Source organism: Bombus huntii, chromosome 6, assembly GCF_024542735.1.
Source record: "Bombus huntii isolate Logan2020A chromosome 6, iyBomHunt1.1, whole genome shotgun sequence".
Classification (NCBI taxonomy): domain Eukaryota; kingdom Metazoa; phylum Arthropoda; class Insecta; order Hymenoptera; family Apidae; genus Bombus; species Bombus huntii.
In genome coordinates, this window is record NC_066243.1 from 11,485,975 (window position 1) to 11,501,182 (window position 15,208).

Below are 15,208 nucleotides of genomic sequence, written 5' to 3' on the forward strand. Positions count from 1 at the left end.
GGAAATATTTATTCGTAACGATATTCATCGTAGCTTTGAAATCATCTCGGATCGAAAATGTTAATGAAACAAAACTAATTGCAGATGAATTCTGTTCATATCTCAACGATAATCGATATCTGTCCAAATCCTCTCAGGAAACCCACACGAAAATGAAGTAAATAAATGAGAGATTAGATGCGAGATTTGATTTCGCTTCGTTTGGAAACGTAGAAAAGCCCGAACTCGATCTGCTTTAAACGAAGATACGAATAGATAAAAATACGTGACTCGTGTGACTCGGTACAACTTCAAAGGCGAGTCGATGGAAAGGAGGAGCGAGATCCACTCGAATCCGTCTTCGGTTCTCGGTGATATCTACATGAACAAAACGGATCAAGCCATTCGCTGGAACCGGTTGCCAGGAAGCAGCAGCATCGCCGGATAGCTTCTTCGCTCGAGATATCCCCTACTTAGAGGCGAAGCAGCCTCGACTTGCGTTCGCCAACGAGCACGCGTGTACAACGGGTGTAATCCACCCGTGAGATTTATCATTAAGCCGCGCGTTTCAGTAGATGTACATCGAGTACGAGTTTCGAGTAGAAGATAACCGTGTACGCATCGCTATTGCGCTTAAATGCAACGTAAAAAGTATTATAATTCGATCTCGGTTGCATCGTTTTTGTCGATAATTCTTTCAGAGACATAAGATTAACGTTAACCTTAGCAGGCTCGGTCACAAAGACCGGTTTCGATATTTAATTAAAAATTGTACATTCCTTGTTATTTCCTACGATCGTCCAACTTTATGTAAATTCTTCTGTTATCCGATTAATCAATTTCTCGATTTTTCTTGATAGAAAAATTTACATAAAGCTGGACGAACAAAAGAAGTAACGACGAACGCGTAGTTTTAAATTAAATATTAAAACCGGTCATTTGTCCGGGCCTGGTAAGGTTGGTGTTAAAGAGGTGATTTATATGGCAGATCGATATTATCGATTTAGGATCGGAATTGTACTTTTCAAGCTGTTGAGAAGTGCTAATATATTACGTTGCTGGATGTTAACGTCGGATAACGTTTGGTCCATATAAAACGCAATGCCTTAAACATTGGCATTAAAATTCCAATTACGTATCTATCTTGTTTCGCGTTAATCAAAATCTTTTCAGATAGACGTAAGTGAAAAATAAAAGACAATTATCTTTTCCCGATCTCAATAAATCTATCTCCGAAGAGATTAATGAACGTGTACGATGCAAACTCAACGAGTCAGTTTCTAATCAAAGAGTAAAACACTACATTACGTATTTAATTAAACGCTCTGATAGCAAAATCGCTGCCTGAAGTGCTCGACTTCGTGCCCGAGATTAAATTTTGTATCGAGTTTCTGTGACGAAACGTGAAGAGATCTTGTTAATTGGAAGCCGCTATTTCCCTAATATCTAGTTGCAGAAGAGAAATGGCCCGTGCTCGCAGAGCAAGAGGAAGCGTGTCAGGGTCAAGGGTCGGCCACTTCTGGAACAAGACTCCCTTCCCCACGAAAGAGAGTCCCTCCAACTGCAGGAAGTGCATATGCGAGCGGGATGCAGGTTGCACTGCTACGGTCTCCACATCTGTTACAATCTGTCCGAGCCTAAGTCACGTTCGCGCGCCTAACTATTCGTCACGTTAATCCGTCGCGAGTCTGAATGATTACGAGACGACTGGTCTGACTGTCAGGGTTAACTTTCAACGGGGAGAAGCGTGCCACGGAGCTTTACCGTGAATCGACGCGTCTTGGTTCGAGTTTCTTCATTCATAAATTTTGTAATCGCGTGATTCTTGAATTCGTCGTTTTTAAATCGTAGATAAATACGTACAATTGAACGTAGCAAAGTACATTTTTGTTTCTACGTACGCAGTTTAAAGATAATCTATAGATATTCAGGTTTATCGACACCTAGATACTGTCGCGCGATAATTTGTCAAGCAAAATTTCGAAAATCTCATTAACGATATTAGTTCAACCGACTTTACTGTTAATCGACGAATCCAACGAATTGCATTCTTCACTTTGAAATTGTAGATAAAATGTACGTAGAAAATAAGAAAAACTAACTAGGTTTCCTCGTACAATAATTTGCCAAATAACAGTTTGTACAATTTCGTCAACGAAACTACATGAACAAAGTATCGCGTGGTATTGCGTCGACAGCATAACAAGAAATATCGATCATCGACGATATTTCCAAAAGAAAATGTAATATTACGTTAATAACATCAGTACATCGCATGTACTACATGAACCAAAATAGAAATACTATATACATAAAAATGACAAAATCCCCAAAGTAAAACATAGTACATTACGTCCCAAAAATCCTGAAAAAAAAAAAATACTCCGTATGGTAAAAGAACCGTAGTACTACCTCGGTACGTAATGGTAGGAAAAGAAGGTAAAAAATATGTTTCATAACCGCAGGAATGGAAAAGAAGCCATAAACGCGAGAAGTTGCACGCTGAAAGAAGGACGTGGACGGTCGCGTTTGCTCGGTTCCATACCTCTGGGCCTGGCGAAGGACTTCATGGCCTTGATTCCCATTCCGGCATAAGCGTCGCCGCCGTAGTCAACGTACATGAGTGCTGTCCTCCCGTGCTCACTGTACATACACGAATTCCCGGATCACTGTCATTCACTTTGCGTCTTTTGTATTTCCCTGTGGCGTGTATCGCGCGCGAACGCGCCTCTATTACATCACTTGGATGGAAAGTAACACAACAAGTAGGGGGTTGAACTGAACTCGTCTCGGTCGTGGTACGATCGTCGGTTCCATCGAGGCAAACGTTCGCTGCTCGTTGATCGAACGATCGAACTTCGATCGGTCACGGCATCGCGAACAATAATTGCGAAAAGGGAGTCGATGGCGGAATCGAAAGTTCTCTTTTAGCCCATGCTAGATGCTCGAGGTGTCGGCGGTTCGAGTGGTCGATGACGCGAGCTGTCAATGGAGCATCAGTGGTCTGACAGAAGCGGAGCTTGCCGTTAAGAACTTCTCTTACACTATTTTACACACTATAGCGAAATGCCGGTTCGCGAATGAATACTTTCATCGAATTTTCAAACAACGATCAACGTTTAAAAATGATCGTTCTCGAGTATCGTCTGGTGCTGTGTGACGCAGCAGAGTCGAGAGAAAGTCTTCACGATCGGAAAATCTTCGACTCGCTGTCAACTTTAGACGTTATCGAACATTGTCGATAAGCAAAGGCACGGTTTCGAGAAGCACGAGACCGCGAGCCATGGCAGGTCTCTCTGTAAAGACGGCAGGTGAGCAGCTCGGCGAAGAAACTGGTCGAACTCGGCTACGACTGGCAGGAACGACGAAGAGAAACACACGAGGCGACTCCTCGCGTCTTGCAAGCCGGTCCGCGCGTAGTGTCCAGCATGTGTTTGCTATCAATTCATAACCGCGACCCACCGGGCTATTTCCGAATACCTGCTTGCGCAACCATGACTGGTGAAAGAAGAGGGGGGACACCGGAGCGGAAGCAGAGGAGGCTCGATCGCGGGGACCTGGCTCCGAAAATACGCGAGGAGAGCTTCCAGTTCGCGACGTCCTCGCGAGCCGTGCCACGATTTTCCGATCCTCGGAATCGGGCCGTAGCTCGTTTCGATCCGCTCTCTCACTGGCGCCTTGCCGATCGTGCGCACACACGTGGAACTCGACGAAGACACACAAACGAACGAAACGACAAACGACGATATACGTATGGCAACATAGAAGAACACCACTGTGATCGGATATAATACGAGAGTCCCTCGAGAGTGAAGATATTTTTCGGATGATCTAGATGGAAGATCGGGCGCGATCTTGGTGGTGGAAGAGCGGTTCGTTGGTTCGTCAGGCCGAAGCGCCACCGTCGAGCACGTACGACCGCGTTCCGCAGGTAAGTGCGTACGCAAGGAGAGAGAGACGCAGGGCAGGAACCCAGAAGAAGAAGAGGTAGCGTAGAAGAGAGAGGAGGTAGAGGAAGAAGTTCGAGCGAGCGAGCCAGCTGGACGAAGAGGACATGGAAGAAGAGGTGGAGGAGAATGAGGAGAAGGAGGAAAAGGAGGAGGATAGAATCGTGTATGGTGGAGGGAAGAACAGAAGAGGCGAAGAGACACGGTCGTGAGGGCAGAGAGGGGATCGAGAGAGTTTATTCGAGGCAACGGGCCGTGGGGGACGTGGCGGCGGAGCCGACGGCGGAGGTGGACAGGCACCGTGGGTTATTCCTTGTCCTTCGGCCCGTTGAATCGCGTAGATTCGCTCGTTGGCTGGCTGACGAGATAACGGAGATCGTTGCGGGTCTGCGTGTACCGAGCCAAATATGACTTCGAGAGGGGAAAAGGACAGAGAAAATGGATATACGTATAGCAAATTGGATACGATCGCTCCCGTTGCGTCTATACAGACAGCAGCAGCAGATCGTGCGATCCGGGTTTTTGGAAATTCGCAAAACTTTGAAAGCGGCGCGTATTAAAACGAACGACGTAAATCGGAAAACTTACTGAGAAAAGCGAATTTGTCCGAAGAAACGGGTCACAAGCGACAAAGAAAAGCAAACACGAGGATTCACGAGTAAAACGCCAAGGTAACGATATACCGAGGAAACACACGATCGGTAGAGACAAAGAAGAGACGATCGGCCGATAGAGAGAAACGAGCGCGCGAAGAAGAGAAAAAGAGAGAGGAGAGACGGTCTCTCCCGGTGTCGGGTCCCCACCAATCCCGGTGCACGCTGGCTTAGCCTCACTCCTCGCTTAGTTTTATGAATGAATACTCTCCCGTCGACGCGACGCGGCAAACTCACACTGGCGTCGGCGCACACGACCACCCGCTTCCCGTCTCGTTCCTACCACCACGATTCTCCCACTCCCAACCTTTTTCTTTCCTTCTTTATACTACCTTCGCCATCTTCGTCAATTACACGCTACTCCGTCCTTCTTCCTCTTCCTACGTACCTTCGTCACCCTTTGAATCTCTTTTTCTCCAATACTTCCATCCTCCTCTCTTACGCTCCTATCGTTTCGTCTTCTTCTAGGCGTACGCATCTACATATATCTCTCTTCTTTTTTTCCTCGCGTTCATCTTTCCTCTCTAACAAGCGCGGGTTATATATATTTGTCCTCGTTGCTCCATAGGTTAAAGATGATCGCGCGAGAGAGTGTACGAGGCCCCTCATGGATAGACGCAGACATAGACCAGACCATTCCTTCATTCGGTCGGCTCGTTCATTCATGCCTCAGCCACACGTTTCAACCGTGTAGTCTGCCCGGCTGAAACTGCCCCCACCAACCAGCTACGCTTTTCCTTCTGCCTCTCGCTGCCGCTGACGTCGCGACGACCGCAAAAGAATACTATTCACGGGCCGACGATCTCGCTCGCGCCAAGATTTTCTGACGCGTCCCTCCAACACCGGGGGCGGTTTTCCCCGGCAACACGTGCGGGGGAGGAATGCCCGATGAATGAATCCTCGAGGAGGTTTCGCGTGCTACGCTTCGCTTTTGTGAATGGAGTCCGACGATGCTCCTCGTTTCTTTCTTGCCTAATTTTTACCCAGTATTCGTTTTTTAACGTTCTCTTTTTGTCCAGACAGTTGGGACATCCATATAGAAATTATTTCGCGGTATGCTGTACGTTACGCATTGCCGAACAAATTACGATTAGCTATACTATACTAAACGACGATAAAAGGAAAAGCCAGTCTCTGCAATCGTTTAATTAATTCGGACGTTTGTTTCAAACTACTGCCCTACGAAGCATCTGGAACCTCGTTCGAGGCTTGTTTCAGCTGTACAAGATTCTGGAATATTCCATGCTTCTAGCGCGACTGCCACGCTCTTTCGTATTAAAAGATACAACGTTAAAGATGATGTTAATTATCGTTCGATCCTCGAGTCGATTTCTAAAGGAATATACATAGTATACTGCTTACACTATGTCGCTATTGATCAATGACGCGACGAATCTCATTCTTCGACATACACGAGTTTCTTTACTGTCGATAAAAAATTTGCAAATTTATGATATCTTTCATCTTTTCATTACATCAATTTGCTTCGGCTCGAATACCATGACAATTGATATTACCATCACTTGCCCGATACGACACAACGTAGTCACCTGACTCGGCAAAAAAAGCTACCCAAAGTTGCTTCTACGCTGCGAAATAAAGTTGGCTTTCAGCGCGATTAGCTTCGCTACGAGTAAAAGTTTTCTCCATCGTGTCCGCTGGATATCGAGTGGCGAGTTTATGAATGGTCTCGTACTGCCGGAAATGCGTCCCGTAAGAAATTTTTAGCCTTGTCCGCGAGCAAGAAGTTTCACATTAATCACCGCGAGGCAACATCCTCGAGCTGAGAGCGTGTGGCGCGGGAAAGGCGGAGGGACAAGCAGAAATTACCGACGTTGTTAAATAGTGTTTGCGTTCGAGCGTACGGCGTAATTACGTCTCGCCTTCCACCGAATGCTACGTATTCGCGTCGATTATTCCACTGAAAACCGGGCTGCCGAGTATTACGAGGCGACTTCCGTGCCCTGACGCGAGTAGATCTTGAATGGAATCGCTCTACCTTCTTTTTTCATCCTTTTCGTCCTCCTCCTCCTCCTCCTCCTCCTCCTCCTCTTCTTCTTTTTCTTCTTCTCGTCTTAGAAGGAAAGGCTGATTTTTTAGTAATGATCCGAAGATGATTGGTACGGTGAACCGATCATTTCCGAAACGTGGTGAGTCACTGTTTTAAAAGTAGCTTGATATCCTTGAAACGTTATTACATTTCGAGGAATAATCGTAATAATCGATATTGAAAGTACGCGGTAAAAGTTTGTTGCGATAGGATCGAATCGCATTTGATCCAGGATTTCATCCACATAATCTCACTACCTCGAAACATTTCTCAAAATATTTCAGGAAATATTTATTTACCCTTAACATTTCACCCTATAAATGTACCTAAACGACGGCCAATAAAAATATTGCCGTAGAGACTGTGAGTATAGACTATAAATTAAACAATTGCGACTTGGATATTTATTTTACTGTCGGCCTCTTTTCTCACATTCCAGTTATCACAGCTAAGACGCTTAAAGCCAAGAGTTCTCGCATTCGGAATATCGACATTTTTCCACGATACTTTGCGTATGCTGTACCGTTTCTTTGCTTCGATCTCGTCTGCAATTTGACTCAGTAATTTGACTCCGTATTAGTCCATACTGTCACGTTCGAAATATCGTAGTACAGTATCGTTTCCTATCGACTAAAGGCTTCTCGCCTCGGAAAAACTTAAATCGTGCACCAAGTACGCATCTCTTTTAAGAGATCACTCGTCAACGCTCCCGTTATCCCAAAGGATTTTTCTTTCCGTATAGGTATACGAATACGTAAATAAATAAATAAATCTACAAAGTTTGATTAAAATTGACGTAACGCCATACTTGCAGGGCTATTACAAGATAGTGGGTTCGATTATTTCGAAGAACTTTTCAAGAAAATGAGACAGAGATAAGATCGAACGGAACGCTAGTTATCCAGGGTAAGTAGAGCGTGGTTTATTGCTAATTGGCAATCAAGGGTGACACAGAATAATTAGAAAGCTATTAGAAATGGAGTGGACTCGAACAGAGCCACGATTGCTGCATGATTTATGAATCCGTTGCAGAGACGCTTCGCAGGGAGAGATTAGGCAGCCAGCTGGTATTACCACTAGCAACCGTGCATAATAAAGCGCAATATAAATCAGTGTCAATCACGTTCGAGGCTTGTGCAAACATTAAGACGCGTGGTTCGAAAACCAGAGGAGTTTGTCTAAGAAAAAATACCATCCTCCGATTCGATCACGTATCACGCTTCTAAATGAATGAAAATTTTCGACGCACAAGTTGGATAAAACATACAAGCGATATGTCGTATGTTCGCATAGACAAGCGATTAATAGCTTAACACGAACACGTACATGGAAAATTTTCATCAATTTTCGTATGACATCCGACATACCGGAGGAATAAATGATTTACCAGAATTTTCTAATCGCCCAGAAAAATATTCTAATCTAAAATTGAATCTTACCGATGTAACGTAACGCAATATTCAAATCGGTAGATCGAATATTGTTCGTATCGCTTAATGAAAAACGAAAGATGTCAAGCGTCCTATCGTAGAATTACGAAACGATATCGGAAATTTTTATCCATTCAGGCGCGTTTTACTCCGTTTAACTTAGAGTTTAGAGTATACGCGCGAGACCCTCCTCCCAGCGGTCAACCTTCTTTGCCAACCGGTTGCGCGGCATTCGTTTCGATAAATTAGCTGGGAAACGTTCCGCCGACTTTGTAGAGTCCGGATCTTGCCTCTAATCACGGACAACAGGTGCGGCAACCGATAAACAACCGGACCGCAGGCGAATATATTCGTCACAGGCTCGAGCGAGGGTGAATGGAACGAGAGTGGGAAAAAAATCAGGTTTTTCATTTAATTTCAAGATTTTTAGATTCGCGTTGCTCGGATCGATCGAAGTTGCGCGCTATTCGAGGAATAGAGCAAGGCCGGTTCTCTTTCTTTTTAAGAGGGAAGCTAATTGTAAGTAATACAGTATTATTAAATAGCAGATAAAATCGTGTGACAGCTCGTTTCGATGACTTTTATTTGCCTCGACTGGTTTCGTGTTTGCTACAAACCGTGGGAATGAATTTACCTCGTTGGCTCGTACTGCCACCGGAGTTCCTTCCGTTTTGCTATTCATCGAAGATTTTTACACTCCGCTCAGTCGTTCATCGTACCTTCCTTTGACCATCGGAGTCATTCTACACGCGAACCTATCTCCTTCGGAACATCGAACCGAAAAGAGAAAGATCGTCGAGTTAAACGATTATCTGATCGAGCAGAGTATCCGAAGAGAGGCCGACCTGGTTCGTCCCATTCACAAATCCGCTCTCGGTCGCGGGTCTATAATCCGTGCGCGGCTGCATGGCCGAGAACCCGGAAGGCAGCGCGAGAAAATCGTAACCGTCGATCAGCCAGCGGTGGATATTAATAAAGCGGAAGGTAGAGAGAGACGGACGCAGGAACACAGAAGGAGGCGGTGGAACGAAAAAGCAACGAGAGCAGCCAGCATCTTCCAGAATAATGAGACGAGAGCCGGCCATGAGGAGGCTATAAGTGTATGCGCGGTTTCAGGGAAGAAATGACACGCAGAATGATAAAGAAGCATAAAGAAGGTAACAGCGGTAGAGTGAAAGGTTGGGATTCACGAGTGGTCGAAGAAGAAGAAGAAGAAGAAGAAGAGAGAGAGAGAGAGAGAGAAAGAAGAAACGAGAGCGGGATGACCGCAAGAGGAAGGAAGTAGCCTATCCGACAGACGGCAACAGCAACAACAACAACAACAACACCTACGGTGAGTTCTATGGAGAGAGGGAAGAAGAGAGAAAACGAGAAGTGGAGAAAGGGGAACGATATGTAAGTTCGGAGGGGAAGAAACGAGAGGCAGAGGATGGACTCGGTGATAGAGAGCAGAAGCTGTTCCATGGTGTACACTTGCCGAAGGCTAGGCAGGTTTTTGCTCGGGTTTTTTACGCCGTTTATTATAACTAGGAAGAGCTGATGCGCGTTGCGAGGCAACCCGATATACAATGAACGCGTGTAAGCGCGTGGAGCCCGCTCGATCGCGATCGGAAGCCTCCTGCGCCTTCGAACAGTTATTCCGACAGAGTTTTCTAGGGTACGAACCCTCTTCGTACAACGCACTTCGCCATGAATGTTTTATATGATATTTGTATACTGTATTGATACGTAATTTGAGTTACGAAGTCGGCTACAACGTCTGCAACTGAACGAGGTATTTTTTCTTCTTTTTTTTTTTTTTTTAAGGAAATACCAATTCGAACGAACCTGATGTTGAAGTCTTTCGTATCGTACAATATGATGTTAGAAGATTGCTAAGAGTATACGATTAAATTACTAGAGCAAAGTTTTCGTAGCGACAATTAATAACGACAGAAAGAAAACAAACAAGAATTTTATATAATGGAATAAGATTCGAGTAAGGAAATAAGGAACTCAGTTACATATAATTTGCAAGGAGTCGTATCTGAAATCGAAAGTCTGTCGAAGATGAAAGGCAAGAGCTAATAAATACATACGTCGTATCATATGCTATTCGCGATATCCATATTTATACACAGACTACTATTCCACCAATTAATTGATATTTCGCGCGATCTTTACCAACGACCAGAGAATTAAATCTTCGCTTAATGAGATTATCAATTCGTATCCTTGCAGCGTTTCCTCGTAAACTAAGAAAAGTTCCATTCGTACTGTACGCTCGCTGCGAACTTATTAAGGAGCACGGTAGACGTTGGCATTCTAGAGCAACGAAAAAAGGAAGGAGACGAAGGCAGAGTGTTTCAAAGAGGCGCGCGACCGCGCGCAGAAGGTATAGTTTAAACGTAGAGGTGGGATGGAGAGCGTGAGAACGCATAAACTTATAAGGCACGAAAGAGAGACCGAGGAAGGGAGATACAGACAGCAGCAGGCCGTGCTCCTTTCCTCGCCGCTGGAAACTGCTCCTTAGGAGAACCGTAGGATAGCCTATCCGTAACACGTCACTTCCTTCGACTTTGCCTTTATACCTATCTTTTTCGCTCATTTACTCGGCATTTTTATCCCTATTCCTCCTCGCCGCTACTTTTTCCTCCCCTTCCCCAACGAGATTTTATTTACGAGATATATGGACGCGAGGTAGTTCTTACGATGAGATGCGATAAATAGAAATCGTTTCACTATCTTTCGGACATTGTAGAGTCGTTTCTTTGGCCCTTCGTGACTTTGCAAAGCGATACACAACTATGAGGTAAATTTTGATACTTGCGAGATGAACAGCATGGGAAAGAGTTGCTCGAGTAAGAAAACTTCCTCTTCGTCCTCGATGTAAGCGGCGCGTGTCCGTTATTTCGCGGTTTATCGAACGAATAATTGAAAGGGCAATAAGGCTTAAATAAGAATACGACAATCTTCGTGCAAAATTAACGTTTATGGGATGAAACCGGTAGTTTCGCGAAGCGGTTCCAGGCGAAGTACGCAGGTGTGAACATGGAAGAGATCGAAAGCGAACACCTCTCGACCCGCATCGAGTTTCATATATTAATTAATAGGGGGAATCTTAACGACCGTTCGAATGCCGGGCGAAGGCATAAACTCGGGTTGGAATACATTAGAGCGGACGCGTAACGTGGTTCGGATCGTAAAAACGAAGAGGAGGGAGTGTACGTTTTCGGACGATCCGTGGTTTCTCGTATTAATTAGCATAGAAATTTAACGAACTGTGGAGATGACCACGCGAGTGCATCGCTCGATCGTTGCATAATTTTCCATTCCACGGGATCAGGGTTCGTTTTAAGAGTAACCGAGTCGAAAATATCCATAATCAGCAAGTTAATGCTTATCGAACGAAATTAATTTTAGTTAAATCGATTTTAATGCCTGCAAACGTAAATATATTCTCATTTATCCGCCCTGAATTAAAACGAAACGACACGTAGAGAAAAACGGGGCTTCCTAAACCAATCCGAACGACTCGATAAACACAAGACTTTTCCATTATCGATTAAAATTAAAGAAATAGGTTTAAACTAATTCTATGGATAATTCCATCTACGATGACGATAATGATAAAAATATACCGATTTTAAAGAGATCATAAGAACTCGATGCTCTTGTCAAATGTTGTCTTGAAACGTTACTACCTCGTTAACCTCCGAAATTAACAAGTTAATGAACGATCAACGATCTTTGATAAAACGAATGTCAATTTAACCGAGTCCGTGAGATCACGGACAAAAAAGGAGAGCGGAAGCATTAACGAGAAAAGGTGGGAAGAAAGAAGGAGAGAATAAGGAAAGAAGAAGCGAAAGAAGAAGAAGTCACGGTTACGTGGCCGTGGGCCATGCGCTCGCGCGCTTGGGGTTACCGGAAGTCGAGTGACCGTAGCGGGGCAGGTGAGCCCGATCCCTGCCGATCCTCCTCCTCCCGCTGGCAGTGAGAGAAAGAAAAATGGAAGGAGAAGCCGAGTAAAGGAAGTGACGTCGCACCGCGGGGCTCGTTCACGTGGCTGCAACAGGAGAAGGTGGTGCGCTCCACCTTCTATCACCTAGGAAAACGGCCCATAACTCTTTCCTCCGTGGCTGCCGCGGCTTCTCGCGTCTGACAATGGAGATTGCGCGTAAATGGATGGGATCGTGATAGAGTAGCGCTCTAACCGGCCAACCAGATGCGTCTGTACGGAGATTCAACCTCAGATCCTGTGCTATTTACTTCGATCGAAGCAGATACAGGTGTTCCGATTGAAAATCCAGCGCGAAATAGAATAAGGTGCTCCGAAGAATTAGATTCCAAGTTTGGAAGTTCCTTTTCCTTGTAAATTTCTTAATTATCGACGCAGAGCATATAATCAACGTTTGAGTGAAATTATTTTCAGAAACCAAAGAAATTGGCACGTATATTACGAAACATCGTACACGTACACTTATAATCGTATCTATAATATCAAACAAAGTAACGCGTCAATTTATCAATTCTGTAAAACATCTTCGCTTCAGTTCTCTCGTTTGATGCAATAGAACCATTCACACTAACGATCGCTTAATCATTTTGATCGATGTACGAGCAGAAATATTGTGACTGGAACCTCGGAATAGCGAGTGAAGCAGAAACGTTCGATTGCATAATACCATTAAGATCGTAGACTCGGGAGGAGGCGTGTAGCAACGCGTTAAATAACCGCCGGCTTTCTCGCCAAAACTTTCAGCGCTGATTATGCGAGGCCACCGCGCCGCACCGCCGGCAAACGATTGTCCCAACAACACGAGTTTTCTCTCGCAACGGCCGATTATTGCGGCAACGCAATATCGGAACGCAGAGATCGTTGCGTGAAAGTCCACCGTCCCGTACGTCCGTGCAAACGAGACGGAACAAGAGGAAAGGGAGGACGCGGACATCGTCGAGCCAGCGAAACTGACAGAGAAAGAAAAAGAACGAGAATGGAGGGAGGGAAGAGGCGACAGTTTCCGGTCTCCCTGAACGCAAGCGTTCACTCTGCCGCTTCTCTGCGCTCGTCTGCGACTCGGTGCGAGCATTTGGCAAACCGATTTCCCCATTATCTCCTCTCCATCGACTTCCAGTTGCCGATCTCAAACGAATTTCGTGAACGCTTCACACCGTATCGTGGTCGAATTAAACGTTGTCAGGTTTATGAGCAGATTCCGTAATTCTCCAGGCAGCCGATTGGCACATGTAATTTCTTTTAGGAACTTCGTGTTTCATTTGTTTCCAGATTCTGAATCGTAGTCTTGACAGATGCGATATCAGTAAGAAAAGCAAGCTTGTTTCTCCTGCAAGCTGATTCGCAATGAATGTTCGAAGTATAAAATAATTCGGTTAATTCGATTGCACAGTAACGAGAAAAATGTGACTTCCGTTTGACTTCTAACAAAACTGATAAGAATAACGACGTATGTGCGGTGATTTGATAGAAATTTGTGAATGACCTGGTTGGAATTAATACACAGTCTTCGAGCACGTACGCTGTTGCTCAAAAGTATGAGATCACCTACTGTTCTACATTCATAAATTCTATCGCCCACTGACTCACGTTTCTGAGGCTTAAGAGAATTCTCGATAAAACCTCGTAAATCTGGCGAATCTCTTAAGAATGGTTACATCGCGTAGGGAAACTTGTAGTGGTCGTTCGTGCAACCGTAACCTCAACAAGGCGACACTTAAAAGTTGGTACGGAGGAATAGCAATCGAGGCAGCCCGGCTCTATAATGAAGCGGTCTCCGTCTGGCGAGACGTAATGCCGTCTTCGAGCAGATACAGCCGCGATGAATAATGTACAGAAGCAGATTATCCTCGAAACAAGTTCTCAGCTTAACTCCCACGCGCAAGGCTACCTTGAGACAGGTGTGTGTGCCTCGCTGCGTGTACTCGATAACTGATAAGCTTGTACCTTTTGGGAATTGCACTCTTATCGGTGGAACGCTACTTTCCGAATACTAATGGTGTTTCGTTTTGTACAAGCTGATGCAAAAGTTCCGCAACTTAACGTTACAACTATAACGTGCAGCTAAGATCGCATTAGACGAATCGATCCAATTTATCGCAATTAATCATTTGCTGAAAAAATAAAGGATAGTCGTGTAACGCCGTGAAAATTCAGAAACTTTCGAAAATGAAAATTCATCAAATGACGCAATGTTGATTTGGTCAAAGTAATCTAAAAGAGGACAAGCCCTGGGCTTGTTACAAAGATATTATCTTCGTACAGAGTCGATGCAACGTAAATATCGACGCTTTTTATTTCTTTCTAAATTTCTTTCGCCGATATGACGCAACAGGATAATGCTCGCCGATTTCGCAAAGACGAAATCGAGAACACGGAAATAAAGAGTGGACGACGATGATTTCGCGGTATGAAAAGCGACACGGTCCAGGTAAGAAGAAGCGAAAGAAAGACAGACAGAAATGCCACGACCAATTAAACAACGTCTCTATCGATTAATTACGGCCGATTGGATTCGACGAACCATGATTGATCGACTTTATCAGTGTGCATTCGCTGAGACATATGATTAAACGTTTTGTGCGCGACGCAGGACGCTCGCAGATTTCTTTCCTCGTCTCTATCCCATCGTCTGCCTCTCTCTCGTCACTCTTATCGAAAAGCGAGATCTCACGACCGAACAATCGCGCGGCAAACCGTCTCTCCTTTTATTATTCCCCTCTTTCTTTCCTCTTTTTCCTCTTTCTTTCTCGTTTTTACGAATGATCGCCGCGGCAACAATTTCCTAATCGACCCCGCGACTTTCGTGCAATTAACCGTTACACAACCCTTGCTTAACGATCGTATCGGCGAAAAAGGAAATGTGATCGATCGGCTTCTTATCGAACGCTGAATTTTCCGGCCGATCTACGCAACCGTTCATGGAAGAAACAATCAAAATACGCGAATGTATATGATTTATCAACGTCTGTTAATTAAAAAACAGACACACTTACGATCTTCAATTATACCGATTGCGTAAATTACGATCTAAACGAACGATTTCAAGACAGGTTTCATTTCGAATTGAATGTATTAGATGAAAAGAAAAAAGAAGAAGACGTTCGAAGAGATAGAAATGCGACGAAGAAATGGTGTGGAGAACAGAGTTT

At 44.6% G+C, this 15,208-nt stretch overlaps 1 protein-coding gene across 8 annotated transcripts in view; it reads right to left on the reverse strand.

The window, feature by feature from the left end:
- Nucleotides 1-15,208, reverse strand: part of LOC126866439 (ETS-like protein pointed) — a 143,060-nt gene that overhangs the window by 55,831 nt on the left and 72,021 nt on the right. The window contains exon 1 of one of the 8 annotated variants that reach the window (XM_050620018.1): nt 2,525-4,787. The exons of the other annotated variants lie outside the window; for them this stretch is intronic. Within the exon in view, the coding sequence (XP_050475975.1) occupies nt 2,525-2,630 (106 nt within the window). The 5' untranslated portion in view covers nt 2,631-4,787. Of the gene's footprint in view, nt 1-2,524; nt 4,788-15,208 lie in introns of those variants that run through there. 8 annotated transcript variants of the gene reach the window in all.